Genomic DNA, 15000 nt, shown 5'->3' with positions numbered 1-15000 from the left:
AAGAGACAAAAATTCCCTTTTAAAAAAATCCTTTAAAAATATAGTATCAAGACAAATATCGAAATGCAAAACAAAAACAGTAAAAACGGGAATGAAACATTATAGCTGAAAACAGAGACTTTAAAAACACATTGTAAAAAAAAAAACAGAAAAAAATCGTGATAAAAACAAGAAAAAAATCATCCTAAAAAACAAGAGGAAATCGTAATAAAAACAAGAAAAAATCGCATCGTCTTACCTTTCTTGCTCTCGGTCCCTGGCGCTGTGCTCCCTCTCGCGGCTCACGTGCTCCACGTAGCGCTCGACGAACTTCTCGCGGCCTCCGTCGGGCTCGTAGCGGCCGAGACGAGCCTCCAGACGCTCCAGACGTTCCCTCAGGTCCCCTCCGCCGCCTCCTCCTCCAGCTACTCCTCCAGCATTCCCTCCCCTCTCGCCTCCCCCGGCGCGGTCCCTACTAGGCTCCCGGATGGCTTTGGGAGCCTCCCTTCCCGCCGGCTCCATGCGCACCTCCTTGCCCTCGAACTTGCCCTCCTGCTTCGGCTTGAACTCGGGCGACGAGGGCTTGGGGTCGAGGAGCTGGCGCGACGCCTCCGCGGCCCCCTTTGCCTCCACGCGCGCCTCCTGGTCGAGCTCGAGGAGCCTGGGGTCCATCCGGGGATCCATGGCCAGGCGGGGGTCCATGGAGAGACGGGGGTCCATCATGCGGGGGTCCATGGCCATCCGAGGGTCCATGGCCATGCGGGGGTCGACGAGGAGCCTCGGGTCGGCTCGGGGGTCGATGAAGCGGTCGGAGATGCGGTCGTGGAGGCGGTCGACCGTGCGGTAGTTGATGACCGTCTCGGGCTCCTTGTTCTCCTTGTTCTTCTTGGAGCCCGGCCGGAGCAGCGAGGAGTACTTGCTCTCCTTGTTCAGCCTGCAATTGGCGGGGGTTAGGCTCCTCCTTTGTATGGGGTAAGGCTATGCGCCTTGTGAAAGGGTCCAAGTTCGTCCTTTGGCAAAGGTGTTACGTGAGGATTTGGAAGATTTGGAAGATTGGACAAGGGATATAAATCGAATTTTGAATATTTTTCTTTCATATCTTATGTATGTTATTCTTAATTTCTCTCTCTCTCACTCTCTTTTCCTCTCTTTTCTTCTCCCCTCCCTCCTCTATCTACCCCTCTCTCTTGCCTCCCTCGCCCCCACCCCCACCCCTCTGCCATACCCACTTCCATCCCTTTCTCTCTTCATTTTTTTCTCGTTCCCTTTATCAGTTAATCCTCCTTCCCCTGCCTCCCTCCCTTCCCCCCTTCCCCCTCCCCCCCTTCCCCTTCACGTCTCTCCCTCGCCATCAATTTCGCGTCACGAGGAGATCCGTTGCGATTTGGCGACGCTGATTTAGGGAACTGGCGATCGGATCTGTATTTTCTTGCTCCATGTCGCTTACTTTTAGTAGGGGATATTCAAGGAGAAAAAGAGAGGCGTGTGTGTCTTTACTCTCTTTCTCTCTCTCTCTCTCTCTCTCTCTCTCTCGCTCTCTCTCTCTCTCTCTCTCTCTCTTTCGCTTTGAGTGCTTCTCTCTGCGTGCGTGCGCGTGTGTGTGTGTGTGTATGTGTGTGTGTGTGTGTGTGTGTGTGTGTGTGTGTGTGTGTGTGTGTGTGTGTGTGTGTGTGTGCATCTGTGCGTGTCTATGTCTGTGTGTGTGAGTATGTGAGACAGTATGTGTGTATCTGTGTGTATGAGTGTGTGTAATATACACACATACACACATGCCGCATACACGCACAGATGGTTGAATCGTGACACTTGTGAACATATTCTATTTTTTCGCCGGTCCGTCAATAGAATGCTGCTTGATGGTTTGTCATGCCTCCGTTGTTCTTGGATTGCATGGGAGTGCTATATAAATGCGTACTGTATTGCGTATCCATAATGCATATAAGACAGATAGGGGATATAGACGCACATATACTCATGTACACATATATGTATATATATGTAGATATACAAAATGATATGCATATGTACCTGTATCCAGCCCCCCCCCCCCCCCCACATCTCTCTCTCTCTCCTTTCATAAACCTTCACACACGAGCAGATGACAGCATGTCATGATAGCCCTCCCCTCTTACCTACCCCCTTCCCCCCACGCTTTTACTCTACCATCTCTTGCCTCCCTCCCCCCCCTTCCCCTTTCTCCCCTTCCCTCTAGCCTCCCCATAACCGTCTCTCCTCCTCCCCCGATCTCCCCTACTCCCCTCCTCTCCCTACCCACCCACCTCCTCTCTCCCCTTCCCCCTCCCCCACCTCCGCTCTCCCCTTCCCCTTCCCTCCCCTTCCCTTTCCCCCTCTTCCACCTCCTCTCTCCCCTTCCCCTCCCCCACTTCCTCTCTCCCCTTCCCCTCCCCCCTTCCCCACTTCCTCTCTCCCCTTCCCCCTCTCCCTCTCTCCCCTCCTCCTGCTTGTCTGAACTGCTTGTCCGACACTTTCCCTGCTTCTTCTGTTGTGTTCTTGAGGGCTGTCCATCTGCTGTTTTTTTGTTTTTTTTCTTTTTGACGTCTGGCTGACCCTAGTGGTTGGTGGTGATTTTCTTGTCCTTCTTTTACGGAGAAAAAATTCGATCTATGTCAAGAATGGATTTTGTCGCTCTTTCTTTCCCTTTCTCTCTTCTCACTTCTTTTCTCCCTCTCTCTGTCCCTCTCTTCTCTCTTTTCTGTCTTCCCTTCTCTCTCTCTCTCTCTCTCTCTCTCTCTCTCTGTCTCCCTTTATCTCTCTCCCTCTCTCTCTATCTGTCTATCATTCTATCTACATGTCTGTTAATTATCTTTATCTTTCTCTCTTCCTCTCTCTCTCTCTCTCTCTCTCTCTCTCCCCCCCCCCCCCTTCTTATGTAGGCCTCAGCAGGGTGGGGCTAAGTGGGAGGAGCCTAATAAATAGCGTGGGCGTGGTCAGAAGGTCAGGCGGGCATGACTCGGTGGGCGTGATTTGATGATACCGTCTTTTTCCGATCGTTATCTTTTCGTGTTCGTGGGGGGGCGGGGGGGGGGGGGTAGAAATAGAAGTAGAAGGAGAAAGGAGAGTAGAAGGGAGAAAGGATTTTAGGGGGGAGAAAGAGTTAGGTAGGTAGATAGATAGATAGATGAACTGATTGGTAGATTAGGTAGACTGATAGATAGAGAAAGAGACAGATAAAAATGGATGAATAGATATAGATGGATAGATACAGATAAAGAGAGAGAGTGAGAGAGAGTGAGAGAGAGTGAGAGAGTGAGAGAGAGAGAGAGAGAGAGAGAGAGAGAGAGAGAGAGAGAGAGAGAGAGAGAGAGAGAGAGAGAGAGAGAGAGAGAGAGAGATAGACAGACAGGCAGATAGGCAAGACTATCAAGAGAGAAACCCGAGGAATTCCGTTGACCACACCCTTTGCCTCTATAGCAGACTAAGCACAGTCCAGTGATCGCTCAAGGTTAGTTAAGAGGAGGACAAAAGATATATTGGAGGTTCCTTGAGAAAGTGGGTGGGAGGAAAGGGAACGGAGAGAGAGAAACACGACAAAAATTGCACACACACACACACACACACACACACACACACACACACACAGACACTTTGCATGTATCTGTCATGGAAAATTTAAGAAAGACTTTATAAAAACATGATGTACTTGTGTCTCTTGTTTCCGCAATTACTATTTGCGCATCGCCAATTCCGCTGGAAGTTCATAACCTTCAACGTAATTATGAAAACTGCATTAATTATCGATAAAAAAGAGGGGAAGTTGAGTTTACATCTATTTTAACCAATTTCCTTATTATCTCCTAACAACTCACATCCTGACCTATTTACCCTACATCCAACCATCAACGACAAAACAAAACAAACAAAAAAACAACGAAATAAACAAAAATAGCACTTCCTTCCCTCCCCTTTCTGTCAACAAACAATTAATTGCCTAATGAACCATAACAATCGTGACTAATCACTCTTTTTCTCGGTTGGGTAATTACCTCCACTTTAGACATACAAGGTCGATGCAAGACAACGTAGCAATTTGTTTGTAAATCCGTTGCAGATAAGGAAGTGTTTGCAACTGATTTCTTGTGTTTTTGTGGTTCTCGTTGCGTGGAGAATGGTATGTTGAAATAAGAATAATGATACTAATAGCAATGATGGTGATGATGATGATGATAGTTATGGTGATGGTAATGGTGATGATGATGATAATTTTGATGATGATGATGATGATGATGATGATGATGATGATGATGATGATGATGATGATGATGATGATGATGATGATGATGATGATGATAATAATAATAATAATAATGTGATGATAATAACAGTAATGATATCAATAATGTCAATTATAATAGAAATGGTGACTATGATGATAATGATTAAAAAAAAAAAAAAACAGCAACACGGATAATAATTGTAATCAAAATATTGATGATAACAGTAACAACAAAACATAATAGCATGATTCATAATAGTGACAAAAATAATAACACCGATAATGACGAAATAAGTTTAAAAAACTGAATAATTAATCGAAAACGTGAATTGAGCAACCATCGACCTAGACCTATCCGCAGTAATAAACACTCTCAACTACTATTACAACTACTACTATTTCTGCCATTCACAGAAAACATACGACGGAAAAAATTGGGCTTTCACCCACCACTTAGCCACGCCCACTTCTCGCAAACTCACGCCGAATCTCGCTCAATCACGTTGGCCGTTGACATGGCTCCACGTGCTTTCGATCAGCTGTGATGCAAAGTCAGCTGTTGTGTTGTACGGTGGGATGGGTGGATGGATGGATGGATGGATGGGTGGGTGGATGAGTGGTTGGAGGGGTGGATGGATGGAGGGGTGGGTGGATGGATGGATGGATGGGTGGATGAGTGGTTAGAGGGGTGGATGGGTAGATGGATGGATGGAAGGAGGGAGAGAGGAATTGAGGGATTAACGGATGGATGGATGGATATATGGATAGATGGTGATGGTTGGAAGAAGGGAGGGAGGGAAGAATTGAGGGATAGATGGAAGGATGGATAGGTGGGTGGTGGGGTGTTGGATGGATGGAGGGAGGGAGGGAGGAATTGAAGGATGGATGGATGAAGGATAAAAATACAGATAGATATAAGTATGGGCACACACTCACATACATACAGTTATATGTATATATACACGTATGTATGCATACATACATACATGTACATATGTATACATATATACACATGTATGTATACAGGTGTGTATGTTTATATACATACATACACGTATGTATACATACATATATGTGTGTGTGTGTGTGTGTGTGTGTGTGTGTGTGTGTGTGTGTGTAACTTCCAGAGGTAGCGCACACCAAATGTTCACCCAACAGGACAGGAGTAAGTGCGAGAAAAAAATTATATTTCTTCAAATACCGAACAACAAGCTTGTTTCCCCTAATAATAGGCATAATTTCCCCACATGTTCTTAGCAATAACAGTGGTTTCACTTAAGAGTTTACTTCCGGGGAATTATGTGTTACTTCCTCAATTTGTTCGAAGATTTAGCGCCAAAATTGCAAAGGAAAAAAATAACCTAACGGTACTTAACTCAAATCCATATAAACTAGATTAAACCGGTTTTTTCCCCATTTTTTTTTAACTACCCGTAATTATCACTTATATAACAGTCTGTATGACGATAAAACAACATAGAAATAGGATCAAGAAAATAAATTTAAAAAATAAAAAAATAAACCACATCTCGATCCCCAATTTTCTCACGAAATGAAAATGAAAGCGGCTTAGAAAACAGAACAAAACGCCACCTATAAATAAGACTTGCGCCCATGTTATCAGCACGCCCATGACCCGAGGGAAAGTATGAGGGCGGGTGCTACGACAGTGCTGACCTGCTACACCATACTGGACCCACCAACTCAGGCTATAGATAATTACTATGCGTCTTTAATGAACGGGGCCACGAAAAGAGAAAACGGGTGTCTCGGAGGAGGTAACTATAGTGCTGATTAACTTTCATATATTTTTTTTTTTCCTTTCTCATTAATGATGCCTCCTGCTCTTTCTCTTTCACTTTCTTTTCGTATCCATCTGTTTTAAATTGATTTTGATTTTTTTCCTGACTTCTAGTGTATTTTTTTCCTTTTCTCGCCGTTCCCCGTCTCTGTTTTTGAATTACTATTATTATTATTATTATTATTATTATTATCGTCATCATCTTCATTATTATCCTCCTCCTCATCATCATCATCGCCATCACCATCATCGTCATTATGCGCGTTTGTACAGCTGATTGTATATACCGCCTGTCTGTCTCTGTCTCTGTTTCTCTCTACCTAAACATCTATCTGTATTTATCCATCAATCTCTTTTATTTCCGTTCCGTTGCTGTGTGTGCGCCTTCCATTTCACGGAGGCAAGTCAGCATTATTGCAAGGTGAAGGACGCTAACCTCTGAGGTAATGGTTTCGTCTGTTCGGTAATTATCTTTTCCCTCTCCATTTCTGTATCATCTTTCCTTTTCGTTCTCGAAGTATTTCAAATGGCTGCGTTTACTCTTTTTGCAATGTCGTTTTTTTTATTTGGAATGTTTTTCTTTCTTTCTTTCTTTATCTTAGACATTTTCATGTTTCTAAATGTTCTTCGTACTTTTTTATCCGCAGATGCAGACACACTCTTAAAGGCTCTCTCACACACACACACACACACACACACACACACACACACACACACACACACACACACACACACACTCACACTTACACACATGTAAACCAACTTTAACACACACATTCCTATATACCCATCTCCTCCCACACACACACACACACGTAAACACCAAAATGACCCTTATACCCTCCAGCAAATGTGTGGGCGTCTAGTGTGGGCGGCAAGGATGAGCGTGGAATGAAGAATAACATTTCCTTTGTGTGTGTGTTCTTTCCTTCGCGCATATCCGTGGGCGTGTATGTGAAGTTTGTGTGTGTTTGTTTGTGTGTGTGTGTGTGTGTGTGTGTGTGTGTGTGTGTGTGTGTGTGTGAGTGTGAGATCTTTAATCCCTTCGTGAGTTGTTGTTTTTTCTTTCTTTTTTCATTCCCTTCTTTTTAGTATGTATCTGTTCGTACATGTACAGGCGTGCATATACTGATACGCGTATGTTTCTGTGCAGTCCCTGTACAAGTGCATGAGGGTGTATGAATACGTCCAATTGCACAGAGAACCGCTTGAAACTGCCGTCTGTGTCGACCGCAAGCATAAGTCTAAAAACACAGAACTTTTTTTCATTTTTTTTACCGCAAATGCACGCGTATCTGTCCAAGAACATGTTATTTTGTTGTCCATTGTTATCCCTCCGCCCTCCCTCCTGGCCAAGACGAAGCAAGGAGAACTGTGCAGTGGGCGGCCGAAGGGTTAAAGCAGCTGCTGGCGTGGGTGTGAGGGAGGTAGGGGCGGAGGGTGGTGGGTAGGGGGTGGCTTGTAAGGGATGAGGGGGTGATGTGGGGGTGGGTTGATGTGTCATGCATACCTCCTGGGTTCATGCACTCTCGTGAGTTCACTCTGAGTTCACTTTTAAGTTCAGCGGCGCTCGAAAATGACGTCATTCTTATTTGGTCTTAAAGCTACATCTTATATCTTTAAAACACGTAATATATTCTTTGCTTTCATTTTATACGTTGCTTTTATACCGTTTTATAATCATGCGCATATATTTGTAACTGTCAGAGGATTAGTGTAGATATAACAACTGGTGATAATGGTCAAAATTGCTTGTTACAGTTATCGTCATGGTCGTGGTGATGCCGACGCTAATTGACAGTGATAGTGCCAGGGACCCCAGGGCCGGTGAAAATGTTAAAAGGAATATGACTGAGACAGTAATAACAACGTTGATCGCTGATGATACCAATAACAACAATGATAATAACAAAGATAATATTGATTATAATAATAATGATTTTAATAATGATAATAATAATATAACAACAACAGCAACAACGCCAAAAATTATAATGATGATGATAGTAATGATAATAATGACGATGATACTAATAATAACAGTAATGCTAATAGTAATAAAAACAGCAATAGTAATGAAATCTAACCAGTAAACAGAATAAAACAGGGAAATATACATAAAAAAAGCGAGCGAGCAGTAACCCGAACGCTCAACTCGACCCTCGCCTGCAGGTATCCGTCGCCTACAGTTATGCGAACGATCATTTGCAGCGGATTCAAAACACAGAGAATCCAAGAAAAACGGACCATTGTCAGTGACGTCAGCGAAGGACCGTCTTGACCGATGGCACCGTAAAAAAAAAAAAAAAAAAAAAAAAAAAAGCAAGAAAAAAGAAAAAAGGAGAGAAAAAAAAGCATATTTTGTTTAGATCAAGAATGCGATGTTCGATGAATAGGAAAAATGTTACGATTCGCGATGGATGTCATATTAGAAATTGGATACGAAAGGATACAAATCGCCCAAGGTACGGGTGGCGCCGGAGAGCAAGGCATGGCGGCGGGGAAATGAACTCAAAAAGACCCGGATGTTTCTGCTGTTCTTCGAGACAAGTGACATCTGGCGGTGACATGGCGCAGTGACGGAACAATAATGAGAGCAATAAATCGCGATGATAATAGATGGTTCAAGTTGACGAGACGGGGGTGACAGGCAGAAATAATTAGTCACTTGTCAGTCAGTTGATGGATCGTCTTTCTATAGCCCGTGAGTGTCTCCTCATTAACCATGAATAAACATAGGATAACCGATCGCTTGTTCATGAGTAGCACAGTAGCTCCGTCCAGAAATAATTGGAATGAGGGCACACATAACTTTTAGTTCTTATTAATGATCTTAATTAATTATATACTACAGAATATGTTACTAAACTACCTTCAACCTCTATTTAGAATAAAAAACAAACAAACAACTGACCATTTACAAACAAAACCAAAAGAAAATAAAACTCTCCCCTCCCCCCTCCCTTTTCCTCATAGCCTTAGTATCGAAAAAAAGTAAAGTTAATATTCTTTACAGACACAATAACTTTCTTAATGTGGCTGATAGGCCTAATTCGTTCTGATGTGAGGCAGTAGACCTACCTACCAACGCTAACTACCGTGAACAACTCATCTACATAACTACCAGAAAGTTGATGATGAACCAAGTGAAACCAAAGGAGCTGTTGTACATTCCCTTTAACTTGGTGCTTATAACTTAAAGATTATATATACAGTATAACTGGGTTAACGACTTATCGAATGTAATGTAATGGCAAAAATATTTATGATAACAATAACGGTGTAATGGCAGTAATGGCTATATGATAACAAAATAGTTATAAGAATTATGCAAAAGATTTAGTACACACACACACACACACACACACACACACACACACACACACACACACACACACACACACACACACACACACACCTTTCTGAATATTGGCAATAAAACATATTGATGATAGTGATAGCGTTAACGGAGCTGATATAGCAAACAGTGATGATTTTTCATTCATAATTCTTTGATTTCTTGACTGTGATTTATCTTACATATATATATATATACCTAAATATGCATATGATATAGATTTATAATATTTATATATATATATATATCACCATTTATATTTATACATATATATTTTATTATTTTTTTTTTTCCTACCACATAAAATATTTCGTTAACACTTTCTTTCATTTCCATAACTTTACATGTCTCATAAAGCAAGCGAAAGTTTCTCTCATAAAGAACATAACGCGAAGGAGACGGGGGGGGGGGGGGGGTAAAGGATAGGGCAATTGCTTGTCTCCATTGGATACCCATAGCGCCCATATATCTGTGTGTGTGTGTGTGTTTTGTATGGGCACAATCCCTCACCATATATATCTATACATACACATACTATATATATATACATATATATGTATACATATATTATATATAGACATATATGTATGCGTGTATGTCTGTATTTACCAACATAAATATAAATCAGGAACGAGAGGGAAAGAGACCCAGAAACAAACATACAATTTTTCGACGTGAAATGAAAGGCCAAAGAAAAAAACTTTCATAATAAAAAATATATATCTGAACTAACACGCATTCCAAAGTAAACAAACAGTAACAAAACAAACCTATTGAGCGGATTATAGACAGACGTAGCCAGAGTAAATTTAGTAGAGTCAAGAAGCAAGACAAATAATAAGAAAAAGGAATCAACAGAAATAAAGAACAGACATGCCAGTTGAAATATTAAACAAGGTATAATTTAAAAGGCAAGCACTATACATACCCCCGCTCCTTCTTCCTACCCTAGAGGCTTGATAGCTGACCCATATCCTTAACTCGCCATATATAGCATTCTTCCATTCTGGATTCTTCCCTTTTATCATCAGTTACTATTTTCCCCATCTTTTCTCTTGGTGTTCCCGATTCCATTCTGGATTCTTCCATTTTATCATCAGTTACTATTTCCCCCTTCTTACACGCGTCACTCTTTCATGGACTAGTTTTCAAAAGTCTTGTTTACGGAACTGATCTTAGCGGAAAACGTGACTTGGCGAGAAAGAGAGTGACAATTTTTTCAAATTTACGTGAATTGATACTTTGGGATGTAGGAGTTGATTTGATAGTTGAATATTTGTTGATTTTAGTGTGTATTCGATCTTGTCTGCCAGAATATAATGGTTGTAATCGAATAGGTTGTTTTCAATTGCCTTCCTCTTTTCCAGATTCTCATTTTACTTATTGAGTTTTTCTCCCTTCTTTGTATTACTCTATCTGTTTCTGTCTGTTTCTTTTTCTCTCTCTTTCCCTCCCTCCCATCTTTCTCATTGCCACTTCTCCCCTTTTCGCTGTCCCACTCGCATGCGTTATTTTCTCCCATCCTCGTCCTCCCTCTCTTTCTTACTCTTTCGGTATTTCTACCCCCATTCCTTTCTCCCACTCATATTTTTTTCTACGGTGTTCCTCCTCTTCCCACGCCGCTCTCTCTCTCTCTATCCACTCCTGGCCTCTCCTTCGGGTCAGCCAAAGGTCATAAGAACACAAAGAAAATTGAGGTTGGGGGTATGATAAGGTGGAGGAAGAAGGGGGGGGTGAAGGAAAGGGGAGAAAGGATGGAGGAAAAGGAGAAGGATAAGTGTGAAAAGAGGAGAGAGGGAGCAAACAGAGGGGGAAGAGGAAGTTCGGGGAAAGGATGAGGCGAGTAGAGAAAAATAGTAGGCTAGAGGAATAGGAGTAAAGAAAATGAAGGAGGGGATTAGACAGAACGAGGGAAGCGGATAAAGAGAGAACGGGAAAGACAGAATAGGGAGAGGAGAGAAAGGAGTGAGAAAGAAGGGGATATATGGTGGGGAAAGAAAGAAGAAACACAACTGGGAGAGGGAAGGAGAGCCGTTGAGAGACTACAGCGCCGCGTCAGCAGCATCACCAAGGGAGAAACTCTCATCTCATCCCGATGCTTAGGGATGCTGGGGGTCGCCGCCGCGCTGCTCTGACCCATATCTCTCCCGGATGCTTCCTACCCTAACCTCCAACCTCTCTCTCCCCTCTACTCCCCTTCGTATCTAGAGACCTGCTATCTCGGCCTTGTTATATATACACATGCATATATGTGTATATATACATGTATGTATAATGACTTAATATTATCGAGGTTTCTGCTGGTGTCCGAGGTTTAACCAAGGCCAAGATAGCAGGTATATGTGTAAATATATGTATATCTATAATCGACAAAATGGGCATGGTAAAAATGGGGAGCTACCAAAGGAATAAAAAAGGAAGAAACGGAACTCAACATGTGTCAACCTCGGAGACAATAAGATTCGGCTGATTTCGCCGTCAATTCAAGAATAATTTTGAAGTTACTTTGTCCCCTCAATTGCAATATTCGCCATACCATTCCAATTGAATGATGGTGTCATATAAATTGACTAATCAATGACAATTTTCAAAATTTGTTAATTTTATCCTCAATACGTTATAACGTTGCGTTACATTTTGTATATATATAACATTACTGAGGACTTTAAGGAACTAGTGTAATGTTATTATTTCTGCTATCATTGTTATTATGATTATCATTATTATTCGTTATTATTATACATACACATATATATAGACCTACATATCTACGTGCCTATATGCATTTATTTATACATACATATATATGATATATACATAAATATTCATATTACAGGCACACACACACACACACACACACACACACACACACACACACACACACACACACACACACACACACACACACACACACACACATACATACAAACACACATATGTGTGTGTGTGTGTGTGTGTGTGTGCATGTGTGACTATATATAGAGAGAGATAGATAGATATAGATATAGATATAATTTTAAATATATATAGATATAAATATAAATAATTATAAATATATATAGATATAAATGTAAATAATTATATATATATATATATTTGTTTGTGTGTTTACTAAAAAGATACACGTTGGAACATAACTTTTGATTAAGGCTTCATCAGCGACCGATCTCGAATAACTGATTTGACATTGTTAACCGACCATTCCATTGTGTGGGTTTTCTCTTTTCCTCCCCTGCATTATGTATTTTCTCAGCAAATTAGAGCAGAATTACGTATTACCTTGACGTCATTCCGTGAAAATTGGCTGGAAATTATCAATCACTCAGGTGGGAAAATACCTGATGGTAATTTCTCTTAGTAAACCGATAAAGACAATTACTCTCAAAATTAGAATTTTTGACGCTTAAACAATACCTTACAAAGTTTTGGGGGAGAGGGTAGAGGGAAGGGGGAGGAAGAGGGGAAAAGGAGGGAGGGAGGAGAAGGAGGAGAGAAAGGGAAGGGGTGGGGTGGCGGGGGAGAGAGAGGGAGAGGGAGAGGAAGAGGGCGAGGGCGAGGGAGAAGAAGAAGGAGAAGGAGAGGGAGAGGGAGGGAGAGAGAGAGAGAGAGAGAGAGAGAGAGAGAGAGAGAGAGAGAGAGAGAGAGAGAGAGAGAGAGAGAGAGAGAGAGAGAGAGAGAGAGAGAGAGAGAGAGAAAGAGAGAAAGAGAGAAAGAAAGAGAGAGAGAGAGAGAGAGAGAGAGAGAGAGAGAGAGAGAGAGAGAGAGAGAGAGAGAGAGAGAGAGAGAGAGAGAGAGAGAGAGAGAGAGAGAGGGAGAGGGAGAGGGAGGGAGGGAGAGAGAGAGAGTGGGAGAGAAGAGAGAAAACGAAAGATAAGGAAAGATGAAAGTTGAGAAACCAATACAATCGAACCCGGACGAATAGGCTTTACTTTGAAAACAAAACTGCCCTCCCTTTTATGCCCTTTGAAAAGAGCAGCACACAGTGACAGATGGTAAGGCAAGGACAAATGACAGGTGGTTGGAACCAAAGCCAAGAACCTCCATGACAAAGTTCTTAATTACACACAGGACTGTACAACGACCCTTGCCTTGGGCACTGGGAGGTAAATACTGCCTTCGAACAAAGTGTAGTTAGCTCCTGGGGATACGAAAATTATCCATTTTAAATCAGGTATCTTAAATTTAGAGATCATGACTGGGAAAATCCGCAAAGGCTTTAAATGAACAAGAAGAGAGAGAGATAGAGAATGCGTCATGTAATATACTGTGAACTATGTTTTGAAATTGTTGTCATGTGTGGCTATGATTTTTACCTTTGGAAATTCTGCGAACTGGATCGTTCTTTTATAATTTTAAAATGTCACAGTGCACGCTGCAATTTTCTCCCAATGTATAAATAAAAGACAGTTTTTTTTTTTTTTTCTAATGGATGTGATAAAAGCATCATTATCGATTAATAATCGTGATGAAAATACCAACACAAATCGTAATGATAACATCTATTACAACAGCGAAGGCAAAGCAAGATAACCTATACAGCATACAAGAAAAAAAAAAAAAAAAACGATAAATAAAAGAATACAACTTCAACACTAGCACAACGTTTTGAATCAAATGAAAATAAACCCTTCTTCAGGTGGATGAACAAAATGACAAGCATTGTCACTTTGTTCAAACTGTCTGAAGAACAGTGTAACTTTATTTGATCTGTAACTTTGGGAATTCAGTGTAAAGTGGTGAGTCTTCTCTTTTTAACATTTTTGTTGTTGCTAGTGCTTTTTTTATTTTTTTGTTACCATTGTTATTGTATTATTATTATTATTATTACTCATCGTAATCATTATTACTATTATCACCATTATCATTATTATTGTCATTATCATTATGTTTACTGTTACTATTATCAATGCTATTATTATTATCACCTAACATTATTATTATTATTATCACTTAATATTATTATTGTTAGTATTATCAGTATTATTATTATTATTATTACAATTACCATTTTTTTATTATCATTCTATTACAATTATTATTATCTTCGTTATTGTTATTGTCATTATTATCATTATCATCACCATTATCACTCTTAGCATTACCATTATTAACATTATTCACTCATCTTATCATTATTGTCATTTTTATAAGCATCATAATCATTATTATTTCTATCATAAAAAATCAATAATCAATTGTTATTATAATTATCATCACCATTATTAGTAATAGTATTCGTATCATCCTTATTACTATTATTAATATTATCAAAAATAGTGATAATAAATGTTATTATCATTATATCCATTGTTATTACCTTTATTGTTATCATTATAATAATAGTAATTATTACTATCATTATTATTAACTTTATAATTATCACCATTGCCATTACCTTCGTGACTCTTTCCGAAATATTAAATTGTTATTGATACTATTTCTTACGACCATTATAACTCTTATTGTTGTTAATTTCACCATTGGCTATATTACTCATTAACAAAGCAGAAAAAACGAATAAGCAACAGGAAAAACAGAAGATAATCAATAAACACAAGGGAAACTTTGACAGCAAAGATCAGGGTGTTCTCCATAAACTACAGTCGTCATGCAGAGATGATTGTTCGA

The 15000-nt window shown here is 40.5% G+C and overlaps 1 protein-coding gene across 3 annotated transcripts in view; it reads right to left on the bottom strand.

Annotated features, from left to right (window-relative positions):
- Positions 1-15000, bottom strand: part of LOC125045410 — a 202737-nt gene that overhangs the window by 153914 nt on the left and 33823 nt on the right. For all 3 annotated transcript variants that reach the window (XR_007116548.1, XM_047642622.1, XM_047642623.1), the window contains exon 2: positions 239-913. Coding sequence is in view for 2 of the 3 variants with exons in the window: in XM_047642622.1 (XP_047498578.1) it covers positions 239-913 (675 nt within the window). In the remaining variant the exon portion in view is untranslated. The remainder of the gene's footprint in view (positions 1-238; positions 914-15000) is intronic.

Source organism: Penaeus chinensis, chromosome 37, assembly GCF_019202785.1.
Source record: "Penaeus chinensis breed Huanghai No. 1 chromosome 37, ASM1920278v2, whole genome shotgun sequence".
NCBI lineage: Eukaryota > Metazoa > Arthropoda > Malacostraca > Decapoda > Penaeidae > Penaeus > Penaeus chinensis.
This window is presented reverse-complemented; position numbering and strand designations above follow the sequence as displayed.